The sequence below is a fragment of the Macaca fascicularis genome, chromosome 5 (assembly GCF_037993035.2).
Source record: "Macaca fascicularis isolate 582-1 chromosome 5, T2T-MFA8v1.1".
Classification (NCBI taxonomy): domain Eukaryota; kingdom Metazoa; phylum Chordata; class Mammalia; order Primates; family Cercopithecidae; genus Macaca; species Macaca fascicularis.
In genome coordinates this window covers 47,579,795-47,605,233 of record NC_088379.1, presented here as the reverse complement: position 1 = coordinate 47,605,233, position 25,439 = coordinate 47,579,795, and the positions used below count along the sequence as shown (strand labels likewise).

At 38.8% G+C, this 25,439-nt stretch overlaps 1 protein-coding gene and 1 long non-coding RNA gene across 7 annotated transcripts in view; one reads left to right on the top strand and one right to left on the bottom strand.

Annotated features, from left to right (window-relative positions):
- Nucleotides 1-712: 712 nt before the first annotated feature.
- NIPAL1 (NIPA like domain containing 1) lies at nucleotides 713-24,424 on the bottom strand. Of its 6 annotated transcripts, XM_065544977.2 has the most exons (7): nucleotides 24,342-24,424; nucleotides 15,460-15,726; nucleotides 10,677-10,733; nucleotides 9,643-9,764; nucleotides 7,749-7,839; nucleotides 5,822-5,982; nucleotides 713-5,303 (listed from the first exon to the last, which is right to left on the bottom strand). In XM_065544977.2, the coding sequence occupies exons 3-7, from the start codon at nucleotides 10,703-10,705 to the stop codon at nucleotides 4,693-4,695; spliced, it is 1,014 nt and encodes a 337-aa protein (XP_065401049.1). In that variant the 5' UTR covers nucleotides 10,706-10,733; nucleotides 15,460-15,726; nucleotides 24,342-24,424; the 3' UTR covers nucleotides 713-4,692. The 6 variants fall into 6 exon arrangements, with proteins under 6 accessions (XP_065401049.1, XP_005554900.1, XP_073895847.1 ...); XM_005554843.4 differs by lacking the exon at nucleotides 9,643-9,764 and having other exon boundaries at nucleotides 24,308-24,424; XM_074039746.1 differs by lacking the exon at nucleotides 9,643-9,764 and having other exon boundaries at nucleotides 10,697-10,733; nucleotides 24,308-24,424.
- LOC135970912 (uncharacterized) overlaps nucleotides 15,724-25,439 on the top strand; it is a 34,240-nt gene continuing 24,524 nt past the window's right edge. The window contains exons 1-2 of the long non-coding RNA XR_012434818.1: nucleotides 15,724-20,437; nucleotides 23,420-24,713. This is a non-coding gene — a long non-coding RNA (uncharacterized lncRNA). The remainder of the gene's footprint in view (nucleotides 20,438-23,419; nucleotides 24,714-25,439) is intronic.

Genomic DNA, 25,439 nt, shown 5'->3' with positions numbered 1-25,439 from the left:
CTGGACCCAGCCCCTAGATAATTTAAGCAAAGCTGTAGTTCCACAGAGCTAGAAGAAAACTCACTGAGGGTTTATAAAGCATGGTGCTAAATACATTTATACTAGTTATTGTTCTGAGGGGAGATGTTATTATTAACAGCTTTGAGCTTTTGTTCAATTTGAAGGATTAGAGTTTCTTTTAAGGTGCTTTTGTTTAAGCTGTTACATGGGAGATGGTCTTGCAGAGAGGCTTTTAAAAACAAATTTCAATTTCAAGGGAAGTGAAATAGCAACATTAACATCAGTGCAGTTTTGTTTGTTTGTTTTTTGAAACCCTGAAACGTTTTTTATTTTTTGAAATGAGTCAGAGTCTTGCTGTGTTGCTCAGGCTGGAGTGCAGTGGCACAATCTCAGCTCACTGCAACCTCTGCCTCCCAGGTTCAAGCAATTATCCTGCCTCAGCATCCCAAGTAGCTGGGATTACAGGCGCGTGCCACCATACCTGGTTAGTTTTTTATATTTTTAGTAGAGACAGGGTTTCACCATGTTGGCCAGGCTGGTCTCGAACTCCTGACCTCAAGTGATCTGCCCTCGGCCTCCCAAAGTGCTGGGATTACAGGCATGAGCCACGGGCCCAGCCTGAAACTTTCCTTTTAATCTCAAAACAAAATGGCAATACTTTTGCCATTATATATGCTTAACATTTATAAACTAAAAACTGAACTCAAAAGCATAATTAAATCACATTTTATTGCAAATGAAAAATATACAAACATTTAAGATTTATAAACTTTCTAAAATGAACAGTATAAACACTTGCAAAATATAAGACTTCATGAACAGTTTATTCAAAATATTTGAGAATATTTCATATATTCATATGTTTTTCTGCAAAGCTTTGTTGGAAGGGGAAAATAGCATTTAGTTCAGTTTTTCTGGTTTTATTAAGAAAAATATTTTTGTTGGAATACTTTTGTATTGGCGTTGAGATAGTACGATGAATTCACTTTCACTCGCATTATTTAAAATGAGATAATGTGACAAATTGAGAAATGATGAATGTATAAAAATCGGCACTCAATGGTCCTTAAGTCTCTAGTGACAAGACTGTAAGAATTCAAATGCTGATTCAAAGAAAAGTAAATTTTACTAAGTGCCTATTATCAAGCATAATGCCAGATCCTTTCCATATATTTAATACTTTAAAATATGTGTTAATTTCATGTGCTAAATCTAAAGGGTCTTATGAAAATTGTGGAATCTGAACTTATAATAAATAACCATTGACCTAAGAATAAAATTGTAAAACAAAAGTATAATGAAACTTATCTTTACAGAAGTAGGAAAATCTTTCCATTTGTCCTGTGTGAGCACAACTTTGTAATCCTTAATGACACACATGCAGATATTCGCATAAGAAATTTTAAGATATGTACATGATGACAAAGTATTAAAATATATACATAAACTACCAGTTAAGACTAATAGTCTGAACATAGGGATCCAGCATTTTATTCTTCCTTAGACAGTATCTTCCCATTTGGGATTTCTTTTTTTTTTGAGATGGAGTCTTGCTGTCACCCAGGCTGGAGTGCGGTGGTGAAATATTGGCTCACTGCAACCTGCCCCTCCTGGGTTCAAGCAATTCTCTGTCTCAGCCTCCAGAGTAGCTGGGATTATAGGCATCTGGCACCATGCCTGGCTGATTTTTGAATTTTGGTAGAAACAGGGTTTCACCATGTTGGCCAGGCTGGTCTTGAACTCCTGACCTGATGATCTACCTGCCTCAGCCTCGCAAAGTGCTGGGATTACAGGTGTGAGCCACTGCACCCAGCCAAAAATTTTTTAGTGTTAGATTTGCAATAATAGTTTGGTTTTTTTAAATGCATTTTTTAAAATGCATCAGTAACTTTTATGTAGACAGTTTTCAAATATTTCATTGTTTCTCAGCATACTTCAACTCATTAAATATTTCACAGTCTTCCTCCTGGGCATGCATACATGTCAACACCAGTTCAATTTCCTGTCCAGGGTACACAATGAACCTTGTGTTTGGGAACCTTTGACCTGCTCATAACGTACCAAGGGCAAACAGTTTGTAAAAGGTGACACAAAGAAATGTCTGAAACTTAAATTCACCAGAACAGAGAATCAGCAGAGTCCCAGGTTGGATGTCAAGAAAAATGCCATTGATTTCCTCACCAAGAAGGTGTCCTAGAGAGATCAATAACATTCTTAATATTAAAAGAATATTAAAATTTCTGCAATTTTCAAATACCACTTTATCAGAAGATACTATTCTGGGGCAGGGTCTCACTCTGTCACCTAGGCTGGAATGCAGCGGTGCAATCATAACTTACTGCAGCCTTGAACTCCTAAGCTCAAATGATCCTCCTGATTCAGCCTCCTGATATTTTTTACATTTTTTAGAGAGGTGGGGTCTAGCTTTGTTGCCCAGACTGGTCTCAAACTCCTGGCGATTAGAAATCCTCCCACCTGAGCCCCGCACAGTGTTGGAATTACAGGTGTGAGCCAAAAGATACTTTTCCTACAAACTTGTGTTCATAGCTTATATATCTGATATACAAGTAAAGTGAAACAGCAATCAACAGAGTAAACACGTATATGACCTGAGGTATCAACCCACGGACCTTCCATGATTATTGATTTTCAAAAACGTAGAATGCATTAGAATTGCACTCAACACTAAACTATGCTGAAAAGACTATAATGGATAATGGAACATTAGGGCCTTGCAGCCATCTCAGGTAGGTTGTCATTGTGAACATCAGTCATTGTTTAACAGAACTGCAGAAATGCTGAAGTCAGTTTAATTGAATTCCGAATAATAAAGTTTACCATTATTACCTTGGGTAGTCTTGAACTAGCTTAGAAACAAAAACCAAACCTAATGACATTTAAGGTTAGAGCAGAAAAACATTCAGTCAACCTGCTTTTTTTTTTTTTTTTTTTTTTTTTTTTTTATGACAACTTTTTGGTTAGGATTTTTGTTTTGAGAAAAATAAGATTAGTATAAAAATAAGATAGCCAATTTATTTTCCATAAAATCAATGTGACAGAAAATCTGTCCATTACATTAAAGACCACCAAAAATGTTATTCCTGCCATGCATTTGAAATGAGAGAGGAAAATTTTATAAACATTTTAATGTGCAAAAAAGGTATTTTCCTGCAGTAGCCCCTGAGATCTTAGTATTTTGTTTGCCAGGAAGTTAACTTTCTATCCTATTAGAATATACCTATTTTTAAAGGTTAGTAACTAATTATAATTTCCTTAATAAGGGTGAAAGTGCAAAATTTCAAGAGAGCCCTTGTGATACTTTGTTCAGATTTTTCACAAAGATTTTTCTAGTTGCTTCCAGTCTGTGGAAAACCCACTCTTTAGGGTTAAAACATTTGAGAGCAATTGAAGTGTAGGATACAATCCTGAATAATGTAGCAATCTTTTACAAAAATCTCTGTATCAACAAGAAAAATAACCTTTAGGATAATACTAAAAGAAAGGAAAAAAAAATGAACATAAGTGATTCCAAAGCTGAATTCACCCAGACTTCTTCAGAAACTCCATTTTGTCCTATGTCTTCCAGACCTGAGTTACTTAATGGAACCTGTGAAAACAATCACGCGTCTGTGTTTTTGTGAGAAGAAAACGTTTTCCTTTATGTGAAGTACTTTTCTCTTCCTACGTTCTCCCTCTTTAACTGGTAGTAAATTCCTATGGTATGTCGGTGAGTCACAATTCATAAACTCTTTATGGGTGGCTGTGTCTTGTGTATTCTAGCCCACTAACAAATAAAGCAGGCTATTTTTTTTTTAATTTCTTTTTTCTTAAAATAACTAATTAATTATCTAGTTTAAGAAGGAAGGTGCAGAAGGAAGAACAAAGCACCTGTGATCTCACTTCTCAATTTAAAAGAAAGTTTTTTAAAGCAAAAGCCCCTTGCCCTTTTTCTTCTTTTTTGAGACAGGGTCTTACTTTGTCACCCAGGCTGGAGCGCAGTAGTGCAACCTGGGCTCATGGCAGCCCCAACCTTGCAGACTCAAGCGATCCTCCCACTTCAGCCTCAAGTGGTTGGGACTATAGGCATGTGCCACCATGCCTGACTAATTTTTGTATTTTTTGTAGAGACAGGGTCTCCCCTTGTGGCCCAGGGTGGTCTCAAACTCCTGAGCTCAAGTGATCTGCCCGCCTTGGCCTCCCAAAGTGCTAGGATTACAGGTGTGAACCACCATACCTGGCCTCTCTTCTCAGTTTTAATAATTTGAAATTATGACTCAACGGAGAATATGACTGATACTGTGTCTGTCAGAACACTGCTCACTTTATATTGGTGAATGACTGTGAGTCTAAAAATAGCCACCAAAGAAATGAAGAGCCACCTGGCAGAGACAAAGATATTGTGACCAGAAGAAGGAGATTATTCTGAGACACACATAGCACTTTGACTTCTTTGATCCTTAGAGAGTATTTCAAAGTTTGTAGAAATGAAAAGCAGCAGAAGTCTTCTGGAGGATAATCAATTTGATTTTCAAATTCGACTGCCAAAAAAAATGGCATTTTTACGTGGCCTCACATCTAAATTAGTTAGAACTGTAAAAATGCTAACTTTCCTAGCATTTCTTCCAGGAAGCAAGCATTCATTTTCCTCTTCGTGTGTCTCATATTGGTTAAAACTCAGTGTTTCTAGAGACTTCAGTCATCAGTTCTACTAAACAAGGTAACGTCATCATTGTATCCCGGGGCTGAACACTCCAAGTTCTCTAGTAAAACATAATTGTTTTCATTGACATTCAGAGAGATGGCTTCTTTCTTAGCAGTGGATGTAAGCTCACTCCAAGTAATGTCAGTATTTTTAAAAGCATGTAGAAGGAAGATGCCAATGATAATAGTGAAGAATCCACTCAGGGTCCCAATGATGTCTCCAGCTGTCATGCCATACCACTCTTGGAATAAGACGGCAGAGCAAGTGACTACCATGGATGTGAAGAATACATAATAAATGGGTGTCACAAGAGAGGTATTAAAGGTGTCCAGTGCCTTGTTGAGATAGTTAATCTGTGTAGTTACTGAAAGCACAAGTACAGCCAGCAAAACAAAGACCAGAGGATGTTTGTAAACTGGCTTCCATTCTATCAGCTCCTTAATGGCAATTCCCAGGCCTTTGACAGAAGAAACTGAAAACGCTCCAATCAAGGAACAGATTGAAATATAAACCAATATATTGGTCTGTCCTTTCTTTGGAGCCACAATCAAAATCAGCACCAAGGAGATCACAGTTATGATCACAGCAAAAGAAATAAACCCTGTTAGGAGGAGAAAAGAATTTGACGTTAGAAAATGCTCACAGGATTATACCTTTCTGAAATCTTGTTAGTCATGAGTTTAAGAGCATAGGTATTTTAGAAATAGAAGTGAGATCAAATTAAAAACAACATTATATTGCATAGCTCTCAATATTTTACGAAGAATTTTCACAAACGTATCATTTAAATGTCACCAATACCACTATGAGCTAGGGCAAATATTATCAGAGTAATTTTTTATTTTCAGAGGAAGAAAGTGGCAAAGAATTGATTTTGAATATGTCTCTTGCCTCTACCATCGCCATCTCTCCCTTTCATTGTGTAAGACGGGAAGCATGAACACAAAAATAAGTTCTGCCATCTTTTCAGGAGAAATAATAATCAAACCTCACTGTGTCTCACAACCCACAATGCAGCCCACAATGTAGAAAGTTTATTACAATATTATTACAGATACTATTTCGTGAGGAGAGAAAGTGGAGCAGAATTTGAGTGGTTCTTTAGGGTGAATCACAGACCTGGGTCTCTCAATTTCATTTCCATTTCATGCAAAGATGTGACTTCCTCTTCTTGTGGGGCATGGATAACCATCACAGTTGACCCCAATATACTTAATATGCAGCCTATTTTCCCATGAATGTTCAAGTGTTCGTTTAAAAAGTAGGAAGATAATATTGCACTGTTGGGAGAGAAAAAATAAAAAATCACTATAGTTCAATTACCTTTGGATCCCATGGCAGCTCAGAAGTCACACTGTGGTACATGCCACCATATATCCCAATGAGCTGACTGGAATACGCTATATGACACTGAAAACCCGAGATTGGTTTGAAACTCAGAACTGATGGGCAAATATGCTTCATTGTTTTTATATCTAAAAAGCTATAATATTCTATATCTTATAATCTTCCAGTGATCTTACAAGAGGTTCTACTCAAGTCATTTTCAATTTACCCATCTTTTCCTGTAAAGCCAAGCAAAATAGAAAATCTTTTATTTCTTACTGGCATGATACATTTAGAATATGTATGCCCATGGATATTTCAAAGAAAGATACATTCCTAAAGAAAAATTACTCTGCTCAGGGCTAATAATCAGCTAGTTCATACCACTACAATCAAACGGACCAGGGGTATTCAATCTTTTGGCTTCCCTAGGCCACACTGGAAGAATTGTCTTGGGCAACACATAATACATACTAACAGTAATGATAGCTAATGAGCAAAAGAAAAAAAATCACAAAAAAACTCATAATGTTTTAAGACAGTTTACAAATTTATGTTGGGCCGCGTTCAAAGCTGTCCTGGGCCACATGCAGCCCGTGGGCCATGGGTTAGAGAAGCTTGATGCAGATTTTCAAAATATCAAAATACTTTACCACCTGCTACTGCTCTGATACTTAGACCTATCCGGTACTCCTAATATTTCAGTTGCTGTGGTTTCTGCAAACCAGCCTTCTTCCTCTAATGCCCTGTATCCCCATGAAGGCAATTAAGTGCCCATCTGTCCTCAAGATTATGATCAATTCATTACCAGGGACTTTCCTAAAGTTGCCCTCATGTGGCCACTTGTAGGACTGCAGCCTTAGTGAAGACTACTGTTACTACAACTAGCTATTCATTGCATAGACAAGTGTTCGAAGTGCTTTATGTGTATTAACTCACTTAATTCTCACAACAATCCTATAAAGAAGCTAAAAAGAATTTAGTAGGCTCAATCATAAGTTTTCTACTAGAACGAATAGAAAAGAAAAAGACAAGAACAGATAAACATGTATATGCTTATTAAACACATTCATTTGGGATCATAATAAACTCAGAAAAATTAGATCCACATTCCATGAAATAGGAAAATTATTCCTGTTTCCAGTACTAAAGATACCGGGTCTCCAAACAGAAGTATCCAGCAAACAATGCAAGAATTTTAGTGAGAGTTAAAATTTAACCAAAACACCATGCTTTTAAAAGTCCTCTGATAACTACAGTCATTAACGACTATGATGAGAAAAAGAATTGACAAGACTCTGGCAATTTGTTCTGATGAGAGATTTAAAAAATCTTCTATGCTTCATTGCATTGTTACAAATGTAAAACACATTTATGTTAGTAGGAAATCAAACTCACTGTGTCTTAGGTTTTTAAAATAATAATGTGACAGTCTATTTCCTATTTCTACGGTTATTGTCTTCTCAAGTTATTTTTGTGATTTCAGGCAAGAAAAAGTATTATTCTCACTTTATGAATGAGTAAACTGAGGCTGAGTGACTTGTCCAAAGCTTCCCAGGAGTCTCAGAAATAATTTGGGTTCATCTAGACTTTTAGAGCCCAGGTTGGTCTAGATTTGTGTGTTTGCTTTTAGATGTCCATAGCCGTATGTTTCTTATGGTTTAAGTTTATCTTGGTCTTAAAATACCTACAGAAGCCAAGTTCCTTGTTGCTCACATACCTTATAAGAACACTCAGAGCACCCAGAGGGGTGACCAAGGTGGCAGGTGCAAAAGCATAAGCAGCAAAATTTGCAGCTTCTCCTGCTCCCACTAGAAAGCAAGCAGAGATATTGACATAAAAAATGGGCTTGCTTGTCAGAAGAGAAAAACAAACGAGTCATGCAAAGCAGTGGACTTTTAACCCAAAGACATGGGAAGATGTAGCTAAAAAGAATGATGTAACGTGTTTTATAGCGGGTAGGAGATAATTAATATTAAGAGATGCAGACAAACTGTAATACCAGGTGATACAAACTCAAAAGATGCAAAAAATGGTGACAGATGAGTACCCATTTTAAATGGCTTTCAATAGAAATTTTTAGCTACTGAAGACACATTTGGTGACTCTGATCAACTCTAGTAGAGGTAGCTTTGTAGTAAGCAGATAATTCTTTCACTTGCTCAAGAATACCTACAGTTTTGTAGGTTACCCACAACCATCAAAACCAGTTTGGAAAATTAGAATGGTTAAACCTGGTGTGTAGGTAGGGAATAGCCAGCAATACCTGCCACAGTCCCATGAAGTTAGATATGCCTCTATTGTAAGTGATCTACAAGCAAGTAACAGTATCTCAGTAGCTTAACAAGATCCAGGGAGCTGTTTAAAAGTCATGATATGCTCCTGAATGTAATATTTTTCTTATCCGAGGAACTCTAGACTTGCATGATATAGTGTGCTATAAATAACTTCTAGAGTGAGAGAAATCCCTTCAAGAGCTGGGCTCTTGTACTGGGGCCAAGTTATTCTCACAGAACACAGCTGGAAACTTGCCCACAGAATGTAGTATTTCATGCTGGCAACTACACCAAGCAAATGCTTATTGTAGAGAGAGAAAGGAACACTAGCATAATTTTTTTCTTTTTCCATTTGTCTGGCTGCTATGCTACATCCCCCCAAATCTATAGGAGTACTCACCATTAGGAAAACATCATTAAACAAATCTAAACTTACAGAACAGAATAATTAAGACATTGCTCTCATCGAAGGAACCACAGCGAGGCCAGTGACTCATACCTGTAATCCTAGCACTTTGGGAGCTAGACGGGAGCAGATCACTTGAGGTCAGGAGTTCGAAATCAGCCTGGCCAACATGGTAAAACCCCATCTCTACTAAAAATACAAAAATTAGCCAGCTGTGGTGGCAAGTGCCTTTAATCCCAGCTACTCTAGAGGCTGAGGCAGGAGAATCACTTGAATCTGGGAGGTGGAGGTTGCAGTGAGCCACTGCACTCCAGCCTGGACAACAAGAGCGAGACTCTGTCTCAAAAAATAAAAAACTAAACAAATAAAAAGAAAAAAAAAAAACAAAGAACCGTGGCAGTTTTCTTGGAATATTAAGGTTTCCTTGGATATTTTATATTATTTATATTTTATCTTTATAAATAGCTTTCCAGGAAAACATTGACTTCATGATTAAAGTACTGTATGTATGTCACTTACTTAATCTCTAAGGTGTGCTTTTCTCTCTTCAATACTGACATAAACATTTTTACATGGTGAAAGCAAAATTGCAAATGTATCACATAATATTCTCCTTATCATTTCATTATAAAGTATGGGTAGAGGGTGGGGAGATGCAAGTAAAAGAGAAAAAGAGAATGATCCAAATACCTATCTGGAATCTTCTCAGACAGCCCTGGTCAATTTTTATTCAAATAGATAAAGTGGATGTAAAAGCACCCTAAAAACTGAAGGGGGTGGCCGGGCACGGTGGCTCACGCCTGTAATCACAGCGCTTTGGAAGGCCGAGGTGGGTGTCCTGAGATCAGAAGTTCCAAGACCAGCCTGGCTAACATGGTGATACCTTGTCTCTACTAAAAATACAAAAATTAGCTGGGTGTGGTGATGTGCACCTGTAATCCTAGGTAGTCGGGAAGCTGAGGCAGGAGAATCGCTTGAACCTGGGAGGTGGAGGCTGCAATGAGCCAAGATCGTGCCACTGCACTCCAGCCTGGGCCACAGAGCAAGATTCCACCTCAAAACAACAACAACAACAACAACAACAACAACAAACTATAATAAACAAACACTAAAGGGGCTATACATATTTAAATTATTTTCATTAATCACACTTTTAGACTCCACCATTTATTAAAGAAAAGGTACCCAGTTCCTTCCCATAACAGGATCTTACAAATACTGAAATGTGTTGCTTGGTTTGGGGAAATTCAGGGAAGCTTTAAGACTCCTGGCTACAGAGGGAATTTATGATGCCCTTTTTGAGGGGAGCTTCCGTTTTGGGATTTAAGAAATTTCACTTAGTGGGGAGACTGAAGTCAGCAAAAGTGGCTGAGGGAGATGAACACTGCCTTCTATTTGGATATCACATTAGCATTTAGAAAGTGCTTTCAGATCCTACAAAGTCTCGTTTAATCCTCACAGCAGGTCTGGGAGGAAGGAGAGTGCTGACACCCCTCATTTCTTCTCCATTTGTTCAGTACCAAGCAGCCACAGAAGCCTTTCACTTATCCATGTTGTTGTCCTGGCAAGGAAACTGTACTCATTCTTGAGAAAATATGTAGTATATATAGTCACAGGTTCAAATTAGGAGGTGGGAAAACATGAAAGAAAAGTACTTTTCTCTATTGTTATGGTGAAGAAAATAGCAGAAGTCTGTGGTTGAAATACAATATTTGAAAGGTCAACTTTTTCCCTTGCATTCCAAGACAGTACTGAGGGCACAGGTGGTGGGAAATAAGAGTAAAAATTAATTTATTCATATATAATAGTATATATAGGACAATATATTATACCAACACAAAAATTTTTAGGCTTAAATTCCATCCTTGTTCCATTCTTGACAGGAAGATTAACCAATTTTGAAAAATTTCATATAATCTATTTACTGTCTTACAAATAAACAGTATTCTCAGTATTAAAAACTTACTTGACAGCAATCCTACCCACCAGAGCCATTCCTTCAGGTAAGAATGTCCACCTTGTCCTAAAATACAAAAAATAAAAATTAACAATAAATGGGTTCTACACTGGAGGAAGGTTTGAAGAATTGACTTCTAGGAAGCATACTGGATTATGGTTAGAAAAGTTAAGTCAGTAAACTAAAGTCTCTTAGCTTATTTACTTGGTCATTTCCAAAGCTCTTTTAAAGCTTTTTCCCCCCAATTTACAATGATTTAACAAATCCCCTAATGGATTAATTGCATTTAGATTTTTTTCCACGTTTCTCTTATAATGCTCTCATGAACCTCCCTACGCATACATCTTTGTAACACTGGAATGATTATTTCTCCAGGGTAAATTCCTAGAAGTGTAATTGTTGAGTAGGAGGAAATGGATTTTTTTAAAAAATTGCCCGCCAGAAAAGTTATGTCAATTTTTTAAAAAACTTTGCAAATTTGATAGTCTTAAAATGGTATGTCATTTCAATCTGCATTTTTCTGTTTGCCACCCATTTTATTCTTTTATGAATCAGGAGTTCATTTTTGTTTTATTTTTCCTGATTTTTAAAAGAGATTCGGGGTACAAGTGTAGTTGTGTTACATCAATCTATTGTAAAGTCTGGCCTTTAGTGTATCTATTACCTGAATAGTGAACATTGAACCCAATAGGTAGTATTTCATCCCTCACCTGCTTCTACCCTTTTACCCTCCCACCTTTTGGAATCTCTAATGTCCATTATTCCACTTTAAATGTGCATGTGTACCCACGGTTTAACTCCCACTTACAAGTGAGAACACGCAGCTTTTGATTTTCTGTTTCTGAGTCACTGCACTTAGGATAATGGCCTCCAGTTCTGTCCATGTTGCTGCAAAAGATATGGTTTCATTTCTCTAACAGCTAAGTAGTATTCTATGGTGTCTGTATATAAATAAACCACATTTTCTTTATCCAGTCCTCTGTTGATGGGCACTTAGGTTGATTTCATGACTTTGCTGTTGTGAATAGCGGTGTGATAAACATTTGAGTGCAAGTGTCTTTTGATAAAATGATTTCTTTTCCTCAAGTAGCGGGACTGCTGGATTGAAGGGCAGTTCTATTTTTACTTCTCTGAGAGATCGCCATATTGTTTTCCACAGTGGTTGTACTAATTTACATCCCCACCAACAGAGTATAAGCATTCCCTTTTCTCTGCATTCTTGCCAACATCTGTTGTTTTTTGACTTATTAATAATAGCCATTCTGACTGGTATAAGATGGTATCTCATTAGGTTTTAATTTTCCTTTCTCTGGTGATTAGTGACACTGAACATTTTTTCATATATTTGTTGGTCGCTTGCATGTCTTTTGAAAAACGTATGTTCATATCCTTTACCCACTTTTTTATGGGTTTGTTTTTTTCTTGTTGAGTTGACTGAGTTCCTTGTAGATTCTGGGTATTAGACCTTTGTCAGATGCTTAGTTTGCAAGTATTTTCTCCTATTCTGCAGGCTTTTTACCCTGTTGATTATTTTTCTTGCTCTGTAGAAGCTTTTTACTTTAAGTCACATTTGTCTATTTTTGTTTTTGTTGCATTTCCTTTTGAGGACTTAGTCACAAATTCTTTGCCTAGGCCAATGTCCAGAAAAGTTTTTCCTAGGTTTTCTTCTAGGGCTTTTATAGTTTCAGGTTTTACATTTAAGTTTTTAATCCATCTTGAGTAGATTTTTGTATATGGTCAGATATAAGGTCCAGTTTTGTTCTTCTATATGGTTCTACAATTTTTCTTGCACCATTTATTGACTAGGGCAGCCTTTCCCTAGCATATATTATTTTCAACTTTGTCAAAGATCAGTTGGTTGTAGGTATGTGGCTTTATTTCTGGGTTCTCTATTCTGTTCCACTGATCTATGTGTGTATTTTTATACCAGTACCATGCTGTTTTGGTTATGATAGCCTTACAGTATAATTTGAAGGTACTGTGATACCTCCAGCTTTGTTCTTTTTGCTTATGATTGCTTAAAACTTTCTGTATTATGCTTCCGTGTCACCTTTGCTTTTCCACAAATGATAAGTTTTTCTTAATTTGTAAGAAATTTTATTTAATCATCAGGTTCACCGTATTTACGTCAGTCAGATGTGTGGACACAAATACTTCATTTCAGCTATGGTTAAAATTAAAAACAGAAAACATAAATAGTAAATTACATTGGTACTAATGAGGACTGTAAAGGGAAGAAGATGGTTGACATAAGAGCTTTTGAGAGTTTGGATTAGTCAATGAGAGAATAACAAGCATCAGGTAGATGCACTCTGCTTATTTTCTACCTTGTCATACTGAAATCAAGTTTCTGTTTCATCTACTGAAAAGGACAAAATGCTTTTAAGGTATTCAAAGGGTTATCTTCCTACTACTCTAATCTATAACTTTATGTCATTATATTTACTATAGAAAATGGAATTTTCTTATGAATTTTAATATACTTAGCCCTCTGCATTTGACCTAATTGATTTTGTTATAATTAAACAGGATATATATGCTATGAAGACTATTTTGCAAAGTAGTTAACTGTGCTTATTTAGGACTTTCTCCTTAAGAAATTGGCAAATAACTAACTTGGAATCATATTACAACCCTGGACCTGACTATTGTCTAGTTGGTATCTCTTTGGGTACTAGCGAAACAATATTTATTTATGTATGTTTATTGATCATTACATTTGCAAATAACTAAGTTGGAATTATGTTACCACACTGAACCTATTGTCTAGTTGGCATCTCTTTGGGTACTAGTGAAACAATATTTATTTACATATGTTTATTGGTCATTTGCATTTCTTATTTTGTTTGTTTCTTGTTTATATGCTATGTCTATTTTCTGTTAGGGTACTAACCTTTTTACTTATTGACTGCAGTTACTTTTTATATATTATGAAACTATACTTTGTCACATATTTCATCATATTTTCCCCAATACATCATTTACTTTTTAGTTTCAGTTTTTAAATTTTTTCCATATAGGATTTTTTTCTCAATCTAGATAATCTCTTCCTTTATATAAAATGAATTCTTTATCTTTATGCTTACAAAAGGTTTTTTTTTTCCGATTATTTCATTTTTTTGGCCAGGCGCAGTGGCTCATGCCTGCAATCCCAGCACTTTGGGAAGCCGAGGCGGATAGATCATCTGTCAGGAGTTCGAGACCAGCCTGGCCAACATGGTGAAACCCTGTCTCTACTAAAAATACAAAATTAGCTGGGCGTGGTGGCGCATGCCTGTAATCCCGGCTACTTGGGAAGCTGAGGCAGGAAAATCACTTGAACCTGGGAGGTGGAGGTTGCAGCAAGCCAGAGATCATGCCATTGCACTCCAGACTGGCCGACAGAGCAAACCTCTGTCTCAAAAAAAAAAAAAAAAATTATTTTTATATTAAATTCTAACCTATCTGGAATGTATTTTGCTGAATGGTGTGAAGTAGAACTTTCATGTTTTTCTCCTCTAATTTTTCCCAATTGTCTCAATACTTGGAATGATTTGTCCTTTCTCCACAGTTTTGAAATGCCACTTTTTAAAATAACAAATTCAATTGTTATATATACTTGGGTCTGCTTATAAGTTTTAAATTATTTTATGATTTTGTCTGCTTTAATGCCAGTATCAAATTGTTTTAATATAGCATATGTTTTCTGATAGTACAAATCTCATCTCAATAGTACTTTTATAAGCTTGCTTGTGTAATTTATAGTCTTTAGTTTTTTTCCATATGGATGTTAGAAAAATGCTTAGATCTTAAAGTATACTTGATGAAAATGAATAGAAAACTCATTGTTAATGAAGGAATATTCAGGCAGACCTACTCAGCATCTTAAATGTCACTATAAATAGCAGCCTAATTCTATTGTTGTCCATTTATTGATTTAATAAATATCTATTAGGTGCCAAACACTGCTAGGGAAGGTTCCCGTCCTTGAGAATCTACTATCAATAAGCAAGTAAACCTATCAACAACAATAAAGAATACATGTACAACTAAAAATTATCCTAGGTACAGTGAGGGAAACTATTAGTGCAATGACAGAGAATAATGGGGGTGGGGTGGGGAGACCTGCTGTTAGAGAATGGTCAAGGAAGGCCTTTATGAGGTGATGCTACTCACACTGAAGTCTGAAGAATGAGTCAGCTGAATGAAGGGCAGGGAGAAGAGTTCCAGGCAATGGGAAAAGACCTGCGGGTGGGACAGAACCAGACCTATTCCAGGAACAAGAGAAAAGTAGGTGATGGGGAGAAAAGCAGAAGTTGGAGAGGTGGCAGAGATCAGACACTGGGAGACACAGCTGACTCCATCAAGAAGATAGAGACTAAGATAAACCAAGCCAGTGAGTTATTATTACTGTAGCCTAGGATAATTTTTAGTTGTACGTGTATTCTTTTTTATTGCTGATAGGTTTACTTGCCTTGATAGTAGATTCTCAAGAACAGGAACCTTCCCTAGCAGTGTTTGGCCCCTAATAGATATTTATTAAATCAATAAATGGATAACAATAGAATTAGGCTGCTATTTATAGTGACACTTAAGATGCTGAGTAGGTCTGCCAGACTATCCCTTCATTAATCATGAGTTTTCTATTCATTTTAATCAAAGACCTAAGTATTTTTCTAACATCCATATGGAAAAAATCAATAACTATAAATTACACAAGCAAGTTTATAAGAGTAGTGTTGAGATGTGGCCTTATAACAGGATCATTTCTGCAGTTAGAAACTTAAATTCATTGGTTGCATGTGTTTCTTACCAGCTCTAGTAACACCCTTGCTGGCCAGTTGCAAGAGGCCCTTCTTTTTCAGGATGAAGCTGGAGCCAATAAAAATACTTGAACTTACTGCCAGTACCAAGCCCACATAAAGACTGTATTTGTTTTCTACATTTGCTGAAATGCTCAAGTTGTTTATGCTGGAATTCAGGTCCGTGTAGAGCACAGGAGAAGCCAGCAGCTGTGACACATTTGTGATCTCACACCAAGCCTGGAAGGAGTTTGGACAGACCAGAGACAGCACATATCCTGGAAAAAAGGAAAGAAGAGAATGTCAGGAATGAAAGGGAGAGGTATTAAGGCTTACTGGCTTTCTGCAGGAAACAGAGCCTTGAGTGGATGGTACTGAAACATTTTACTACATGCAGGGAAGTCCTTAACAGGTGGCCCACAGGCCCACAGACATTGTCAAATTGGCTTGCACAGATTTTTAAAAATGATTTTAAAGTGTTTAGCTGTCATCACTTAAAAATGAGCAATTTCACATGGAAGCCTGGATTCCCCCTATAAATTCGATCTGGCAACACTTGTGTCTTTGTTCTGGCGAATCAGCAACTTGATGGAGCAGTGAATAGCTGTTCAGACCTGGCTTGTGCTCAACAGTTCAACACAGCCTGTCACATCCCCTTCACTCTGCATTATCAGCCTGGCTACTGGAAAGCAGGGCTTGTGGGGCCTGAATGTAGGGAGGAAGCATAGCACCCTCAGTCTAGAAATCACATTGCAAGAAATCTATTCGCTAGGTGTGGTAGCTCACACCTGTAATACCAGCATTTTGGGAGGCCAAGGTAGGATGATTGCTTGATCCCAGGAGTTTGAGACCAGCCTGGGCAACATAGTGAAATTCCATCTACATAAAAAAAATTGAAAAATTAACCAGGCATGGTGGTGCATGTCTGTGGTCCTAGCTACTCGGGAGGCTGAGGTGGGAGGATTGCTTGAGCCCAGGAGGATGAGGCTGCAGTAAGCTGCGATCACACCACTGCACTCCAGCCTAGGTAACAGAGCAAGACCCTGTCTCAAAAAAGAAAAAAAGAAAAAAGAAATTGGCTGGGCATTATGGCTGTAATCCCAGCACTTTGGGAGGCCAAGGTGGGTGGATCACTTGAGATCAGGAGTTCGAGACCAGCCTGGCCAACATGGTGAAACCTCATCTCTACTAAAAATACAAAAATTAGAGGGGCACGGGCATGGTGGTGCGTGCCTGTAGTCCCAACTACTCTGGAGGTGGAGGCAGGAGAATCACTTGAACCTGGGAGGCGGTTGCAGTGAGCTGAGATCGTGCCACTGCACTCCAGCCTGGGTGACAGAACGAGATTATCTCCAAAAAAAGAAGAAGAAGAAAGAAGAAGAAGGAGGAGGAGGAGGAGGGAAGAAGGAGGAAGAAGAAGAAAGAAGAAAGAAGAAAGAAGAAGAAGAGGAAGAGGAAGAGGAAGAGGAAGAAGAGGAAGAGGAAGAGGAAGAGGAAGAGGAAGAAGAAGAAGAAGAAGAAGAAGAAGAAGAGGAGGAGGAGGAAGAAGAAATCTGTCTAACTATTTGGGTGGGGTGTGAGTCATTTGATGGGCATGAAGAATTATATATTTCAGAAAACGTTTTAAAAGTGAGTTTAGTTTTCTGTACCACTTTCACTGATTTTTCAGGTCTATTAATACACTGTCTCTTAAAGAAAATAGAATCTAATAAAAAATGAATTAAGTATCATTAGGTTTTTTAAAAAATGAGATTCAAAGAAGTATGTAAATCCCCTGAACCAAGTCCACTATTATAGATATCTTGGAATTTTGAGGCTAAACACTAAAACACAAAATGAAAACAAAATGAAATGAAGTTTTACACTATGTAAGAAATTTTTGTAATCTGTTCTCCACTCGAAAAGACACCAACAAGGTGACATTGTGACAAGATGTTCTGTCTTCCCATCTTTTTTCCTTTAAAAATGGCAAATTCTCCCATTATGAATTACCCTAAACAAAAGAGGGTAAAGGAAAATTAATCAGATACAATTTTGTAATTCAATTTTTAGAAAAGTTTTACATTTCAAAAATCTTAAGGCATATAAGCAACAAAAGGCTGTTTGATCAAATGATGTCTTAGCAACAAGACTTCCATAAGTGGACCTATATACCTCTGGCAAAGCTTCATGAAGCCACCTGAATTTTACCACATGCAAAGTTAAGAAACACCCATGAAGTTCAGGTCTGGAAAATAATAAAATAATGGAATTCAAGGTTTTCATGACTATTATTTAATTTATTTCTGTAATTTGAAAATGACCCAACTTTGCTTCAGAAATCCAGAATAGTTGGACATGGTGTCCCACCCTTGTAATCCTAGCACTTAGGGAGGCAAAGGCTAGAGGTTTCCTTGAGCACCAGAGTTCAAGACCAGCCTGGGCAATATAGCGAGATCTCCACAAAAACAAACAAACAAAAAAACAAAACAAAGAAACAGAAATCCAGAATAAACTCAAAGTCAAAACTAAATATTCTAACTGCTGCAAATTTTCATTTCTTTTTTTTCTGAGACAGGGTCTCACTCTGTCACCCAGGCAAGGTTGCAATCACGGCTCATTGCAACCTTGACCTCCTAGGTTTAAATGATCCTCCCACCTTAGCCTCCCAAGTAGCTGGAACCACAGGCATGCACCACCATGCCCAGCTAATTTTTAAATTTTTTTTGTAGAGATGGGGTCTCACTACATTGGTCAGGCTGATGCTGCAAATTTTCAAGCAAGTTAGCCCTTAGCAATCTTGTTCCACACCACGTTTATCTCATTTAAGCCCCAAGAAGGGAAAGTGATTAAGTATATTTTTGTAAGAATTTTGATTACACTCATTCCTGAGAAAATATCGGACCTGACTTACCAGTGAATTCCATGACTGCATTCATGTCATTTACTATGCAGTTAACATAACCATTCTCAAACTTTGTCTCTGAAATCAGTGTGGGTGGATCTCATTCCAGTGAAACAATATTCCTTCTAAGTTGTTGACATAGCAAAATGTTTCTGACATTGTAGGGGGTGTGGGAGCAGAGGGTCATAAGGAAGATCAAATGATCACTGTTGCATTTTGCAAGTTCTCATTGTAACTGGCAGGCATGAATGCTCCAAGTTTTATGGCAGGAAAAATAATAAAAATCTTGTCTGGTTACTGACCTTAGGACTTAAATTGTTTTATGCTTTGGGAACATGTTAGGGAGAGAGCCTACGGCAGATATGACTGAAAGAGGAAAGAAAGGATGGGTTAGTGGATGTGGAGTGGCCTACGGGAGAAGGGGAGAGATGGGTAATGGAAGTTGTGTGGGCAGGGAATTTGGAGTGTTTTAAAGGAATCAAAGACATCTCAAGTCACAATTGGCTTATCAAGATTCAAGTAAGCACAGTAATTTTCCAGGGAGTTTAATGTAGACTTTATTCCACAGAAAGAGAACATCTACTACATTCATTATTTTTCATTTTTAATAGACACCATCAATAGTCCTCTAAAGTGACTATACCAAGGTATACTCTTGCTAGCCAAGAACATGTATTTCTTCTTTGATGTTATTTTTCTAAATAGAGAGTAATGAATATTTAGGAAATATATGTTATAAATATATATATATACACCAATGTATCAAACAGCTAATTTAAGAAATAAAGCATCACCCCTCAGAGTTCATAACTATCCTGATTTTCTCTTTAACATTCTTTTGCTTATAAAAAAGATTTTCTCCATATATCTTGAAAATGTTTTTGCCTCTTTTTGCACCTAAGAAAATGTAATGATAAAGACATTGTTCTTCGGTGACTTGTTTTCGAGATTCATCAAGACATGATGCATGTGGCTGTAGGATTTGTTTTTCCCCCACTGTTCTAGAGAATTCCACTGTATATCACACAATTTTTCTATTTTTTAGTTGGTTGATAAGTAATTTACAGATCCTACAAACAGTACTCCTAATGTTCTTCTATTATGTTGAACTATATGAAATTGATAACTGAAAAATTTGAACCCTATGACAAGTAGTTTCATATAGATCAACCTAATATTTATCTTCTATGTACAGGTGTAATAGTTTACATACACACAACTTTAACATTTAAAAATGAAGATCTACCATCTATAATCATGGGCAAGTTGAGTAATGGCTCTTGGTTTCAGTTTCCCCATCTGTAAAATGAGGGACTTTGACTCAGTGATTCTAAAGTTTGATCATAATCTATGTTTGTTCTCAGAATTACTTACATACTGGTGCCTCATAAATGTTGCTGATGGACCAGTTCTAAACTCATAGACACTGACAGACGGGAGATAGTTTAAAGAAACTGATGCCAATATATTAAGTGACACTGGCCAAAGTTATGTAACTGCTAAAACCAGGGCCAAGTAACCCAAATCCCATCCAGCATTCTATTTCAGAAAAATAAAAACATAAAGTACAAGAAAAAGCCAGTTGAAATTTATTATTCATTTATATGACGATGAAATGCTTTAAATAATTTGTCAAATATTTGCCTATAGAGAATAATAATATAAATAATAATTTAAATGGTCCAGTTTATTACATGGAATAGAAATCTGGTTTTAAGAAAGTCAATGATTATATAAAACTACCTTTTTAATCACTGCAAGATATTGTTGGGGGTCTCACCATCTATTCTACTGTGATAGTTTGGATTATTATTCATTCAATATTCCGCCTCTTACCCTTCCCAATGTGGGCAAAGGTGCTTCACTTGATGTTGGGCTGAAAGTGATTTGGTGGCCAATGGGATGTCAGCAGAAGTGATATGAAGCTAGATTTCAAAAATGCTTATGTGGTTGGGTTTACTCATTTGCATCTCTGTAATTCCCTGAGGAGTTGCTCTACATTCAGCCTCAGCACTCAAATGAAGACACATGGAGCAGATCTGAGCTCATCCCACATGAAGGAGCCAAACCCAGGTGGACGTGTAGCCTGAAGCAGAGACACATAGGTGAGCCCCATCTAGGTCAGTCAACCTTCAGTTGACCTAGAAACCTAAGCAAGAATATGTGATATACCTGCCTATTCATATTAGCATAGGAATGACTGAATGAAATCTCTTTATGTCTGGTACAATTTATTCTCCAAACACTAATCAGTGGGAAGTAGGTTATATCACTCCCTGGCTTAATCCTCCCTGTCCCCTGTCATGGTTTTTCATCTTAACAAAATCTTAACTCCTCACTAACTTTGAACTTTAAAGCTTCTCATGCTCTGAAACTGCCTCATCTCTGACATCATATTGCATTACTCTCCCTCTCACCCCTCTCTGAAACACTAATCTTCTTTTCCTTCATTCAACAAATATGTATGGTGTACTACCTGTTGGGCATTTTCTAGAATCTGGAGACACAAAAATGAATACAACAGTGTTCCCTCTCTCTTATATTCCAGTAGGAGGAGATAAGATTAACAAACAAATAACTATATGTATGTTAAGAGTGCCATGGCAAGTAGTAAAAGCAGCATCAAGGAATATATTTTTTTAAAACAGGATTAAACAAAAGAGCCTCTCTGCTAAGTCTAAAAGCAGAAACCCTGAGGGGTTGAAGAAACTGCAGTCAGCCAGGTTACCTGGGGTGACAGAAAGGGAGATGGTATGAGATGTGGCTAAAGAGTAGGTGGGAGAAGGATCAGGTGAAATGAACCTTTAGACAAAGTAGGTCTGATCCTGTCATTCCTCCTTCCAAAACTCCACAAGGGCTTCCCTTCTCATTCAGAAAAAAATCCCAAATTCCCACTATAGTCTATAAGGCCCCGTGGAATCCTGTCTCCAGCTGTCTAATCTCATTCCCCACTATTGCCTTTTCTTCTGTTCCTTTCATAGAATAAGTTCCTTCTCAACTTAAACTTTTTAAAAAGCAGCCGTTCCTGAGCCTGTTACAGAGTGCTGGCTGGCATAGCTAGCTTCTTCTAAGTGAGAGGACTAAGCAACTCAGAGAGGCCTTCCCTGCCTTCCCAATCTAAAGAAACCTCTCACTTTCCATCATATGTTCCCAATCAAATAGACTTCCTCATACAGCTTAATTACAGTTTTATAACAACCTTCTTACATGTTTGAATTTGTTTCTTTTAAAGATAATTTTGGATTAGAGACTCTTTTGAAGCATCTGTAGCTTTAAAAGTCAAAACCAATGTGGGGTGAGGGGTGGCTCACACCTGTAAACCCAGCACTTTGGGATGCCAAGGTGGGAGGATCACTTGAAGTTAGGAGTTCAAGACCAGCCTGGTCAATACAGTGAAACCCTTATTAAAAATACAAAAATTAGCTGGGTGTGGTGACATGTGCCTGTAGCCCCAGCTACCTGAGAGGCTGAGGCAGGAGAATTGCTTGAACTCAGAAGGTGGAGGTTGCAGTGAGACGAAATTGCACCACTGCATTCCATCCTGGGCGACACAGTGGGACTCCTCCTCAAAAAAACAAAACAAAAACAAAAACAAAAACAAAAAAACAAAAAACAAAACAAAACAAAAAAACAAAAAAAAAAACCCCAAAAAACAAAAAACAAAAAAACAAAAAAAGTCAAAACCAAAGTATGAAATTAACTTTTTCTTCATGGAAGTTCAACTGGAATGCTCTATCTTCAGATCTCATGACTGACACCTTGTCATTTGGGTCTCAGCTTGAATAGCACTTTCTTAAGGGGCTTTCATTGAATACCCAGTCTAAACATCCCAACACTCTTGATACATTACTGCTATTATAATGATCTTTTAAATTACTTTGTTTCTTGCATAGTAGCTGCCATCTGGACAGTAAGGTGCCTGAGAGCAGGAACCTAGTCCTAGAGTCTAGGACCAGACTTGCAGACTCCTTTATTCTAGCACCTATGCCACTGCTTGGCACATGGGACTCTTGTTATTTGAACGAACAAGTGAAATTTTGAGTCTTTGTTTACTCCATGTCAAGCTCTGAGTGGTATAGTTCATATGTAATCCCACCTGTACCTACTCTTCAGAACTGTAAACTGGAGGGATGATCCCCAATTTATAGACAATTTATAGACAGGCAAAAGGCTCAAGGAAGCTAAGTTACAGCTCAGACTGTCTGATGCCAAAGCCTAATCTCTTCCCACTACTAATAACGTGCATTCAGATTTCTAAGTCTTTCTCACCAGCTTTCCACACAATTAATTACTATGGTTAATCACAGGTATTAAGCCTGGAGCTTAAATGTTTCTTGTTGGAACTCAATGAACAAGCAAAGCAGGAAAAATATCCGGAAGCTCAAACACTTTAGTGGGTGTAATTCATATACCCTCCTTACTTACAGATCCTTGGGTAAACAAGGGTGGGTGTGTTAGTAACCGTCGGATTTGCTGGGTTAGAAATTATTTAGAAAATAATTTTCTAAATTATTTTTGAAATTATTTTCTAAATTATTTCTAAAAATTCAGGGCACACAACCTGACTGTCTAGGAAATAATTCTAGATTCAGCTGCCTTAAAATTTTGTTTTTTTAATAGTTTGTGAATTGTTCACACATTTTTTCTCTTTCTGAGAAAAAATGGGACTAGGGAATAATTCTAGATCCAGCTGCCTTTAAATTTTTGTTTTTTAATAGTTTGTGAGTTGTTCAGGCGTTTTTGCTCTTTTTGAGAAAAAAGACTAGAAGATAATTCTAGATCCAGCGGCCTTAAAATTTTAGTTTTTTTTTTTTTAATAGTTTGTGAATCGTTCAGGCATTTTTCTCTTTTTTTGATGTCTCTTCTCTTCCTTGCTGGCATGGTTTTGACGAGCTCACTTGTTAAAAAGGAATAAGCTGGAAAGTCAAGAGGAGAGGAAACCAGGGAAGTTGCAAGCACCTTTGCACAGGTGTATATGTATATACATACATACATATATATGTAAGGGAACTATAGATATGTGTGTGTATATATATAGTTCTTACCATGCCTTTCACTGCCTCCCTTCCCCTTTACTGCATTACCAGGTAAATTAAAAAGCTGCTTTCCCCTGGGTACGGTGAAAACCATCATTTCAATGTATCTACATCCTTCCAGTCGCTCCCCCTACTCCCTTCCTTACTTTTATCGGGGCCTTCGGTATGGAGACTGCAGAAAGCCCACCAGTGTTGCGAACACCTGGCGAAGGGCAAGGAGCCTCGGCCAGAGATTTCACAGGGCTCAGGCGGGAAGCAGTGGGACGAGCCTGCAAACGAGTGCTCCCGGTTCCCGGTTTCCTCTCCAGTACGGCTCTCGCCTTAAGCAGCCAAAGAGTGACTGCACAGCGAGTCAGACAGGCTCGTGGGTTTGGAGACCTTTTCATCTCCAAGGAAGAGGAGAGATGTGGACGGCCCAGACTTGCCCAGCGCCCACCCCCGCGGCCCCAGGCTCTCCTCTCGCGGTGCTAGATCCCCGGGAGTCAGAGGAGGGCGCAGCGCAGAACTCCCACGGGCCCCCCAGGCAGACACGCCCTCTGCCCACCGGGTGACGTCGGCCCCAGACTTTGGAAGCCAGCCTGAGTCAGAGGAAACGTCCTTCTCAGAGGGACTCGGGATTCTTCCCATAGCATCCTGAGTTTCCCAGTTCCACACGCAGCACGCGGTAATTTACACGGGTCGGCCTCGCGAATCGAGTGGGAATCTCATCTGCCTTATTCCACTCAGGTTCTCCAGCACAGCCCGAATCGCCTAGGCACCCCTAAGTGAGTGTTGAACGCCTGGCTGGACGGCCGACTGACCGAATGAATGAATGAGTGAACGACTACGTTCAGAGTCGGTACATCCCCCCTTTCCAGTCTCCGCAAGTATCCGGGGACCGCCCACCCGGTCTCTTGGCCACCCAGCTGCTAGGTCCCTCGGCCCAGCGCAGACACAAACCTTCTTGGCAGGGTTCTCCAGGCGGCAGCCTCACCTGTGCCCCCATGGCCCCGGGAGGGGGCTTCCGGAACGCCGGCGCTGGCTCCTCACCTGGGCCTCTCCTCCACACGCACCCGCGGCGGACCCGGCTGCGGCGTCTAGGAATGGGGCGCCCTGACCCCGCCCCCAGAGCAGCCTCCGCCAATGGGCATGGCCAGGCGGGGCCTCAGCGCCAGCCGCGCCCCGGGGCCTGGGGCTTGCTGCGAATTCTCAGGGGCCCCACAGGCCTGGGGGCGGCCCGTGATAACTAGTGTATCTGGCAGGAGTAGCAGCTTCCCCTTGGCGCGGCTGCTGTAGCCGCGAACTAGAGAAACACAGACACGCCTCTTAGAGCAACGGCGTCTCTCGGAGCGTGGAGCCCGCCAAGGTAACTCCGGGAATTGAGTGGAGTGGAGGCTACGCTGAGGCCCCCTTCTGGCTCCTCTCTGGTCGAAAAGTCTCCCCGGCTAGACAGAGCCCTGCTGCTTTTGGAAGCCTTCAGATGTTAGTTGCTTTGCACCGAAGCTGCTGACCTCTGGGGTTCTGCGCGGATTGCCAGGCTCAAGTTTATTTTGGGGGCTGTAGAGCAGACTTTGCCCTTCTGTGCTGTTATCAACTTCTGTCGCTGTCCGTCCACGCCCGCTATATCCATCCACTCCCCATTCCGTCTCCAGCAGGCAACTCCCGCTACCCTGCCCCATTTTCTGGGTCATAGAGATATTTGAAAGAAACTTTTAAGGGAAAAGCAATGCCCAAACTGGAAAGACCTATTCCCACAAATTATTAATAACTAATGTTTATGATATCTTTGTTATACCATACATATGTAGGCACATTATGTATTAAATCTCACAGCAATCTATTAACGCTCAGTTTACAGATGAGGGATTAGAGGCAAAGAGTGAGGTTAAGTAACCAAATCAAGGTTGGAAGACTTGACAGCAGGTATTTATGCAACAAAGAGTGAGCAGGGCTGCGGGGTAGCTCACGCCTGTAAACACAGCACTTTGGGAGGCCGAGGCGAGTGGCTCTCTTGAGTCCAGAAGTTCGAGACTAACCTGGGCATCATGGTGAAACCTTGTTTCTACAAAAATTAGCCAGGTGTGGTGGTGTA

What these genes read in the sequence shown, in the direction of transcription:
- NIPAL1 (XM_005554843.4), bottom strand. Translation starts at nt 24,353, where the DNA reads ATGGGGGCACAGGTGAGGCTGCCGCCTGGAGAACCCTGCCAAGAAG. An exon ending in CAAGGGTGTTACTAGAGCTG is followed by an intron (nt 10,734 to 15,459) that starts GTAAGAAACACA and finishes TTTGTATTTTAG; the next exon opens with GACAAGGTGGACATTCTTAC. An exon ending in GTGGGTAGGATTGCTGTCAA is followed by an intron (nt 7,840 to 10,676) that starts GTAAGTTTTTAA and finishes CTTGCTTTCTAG; the next exon opens with TGGGAGCAGGAGAAGCTGCA.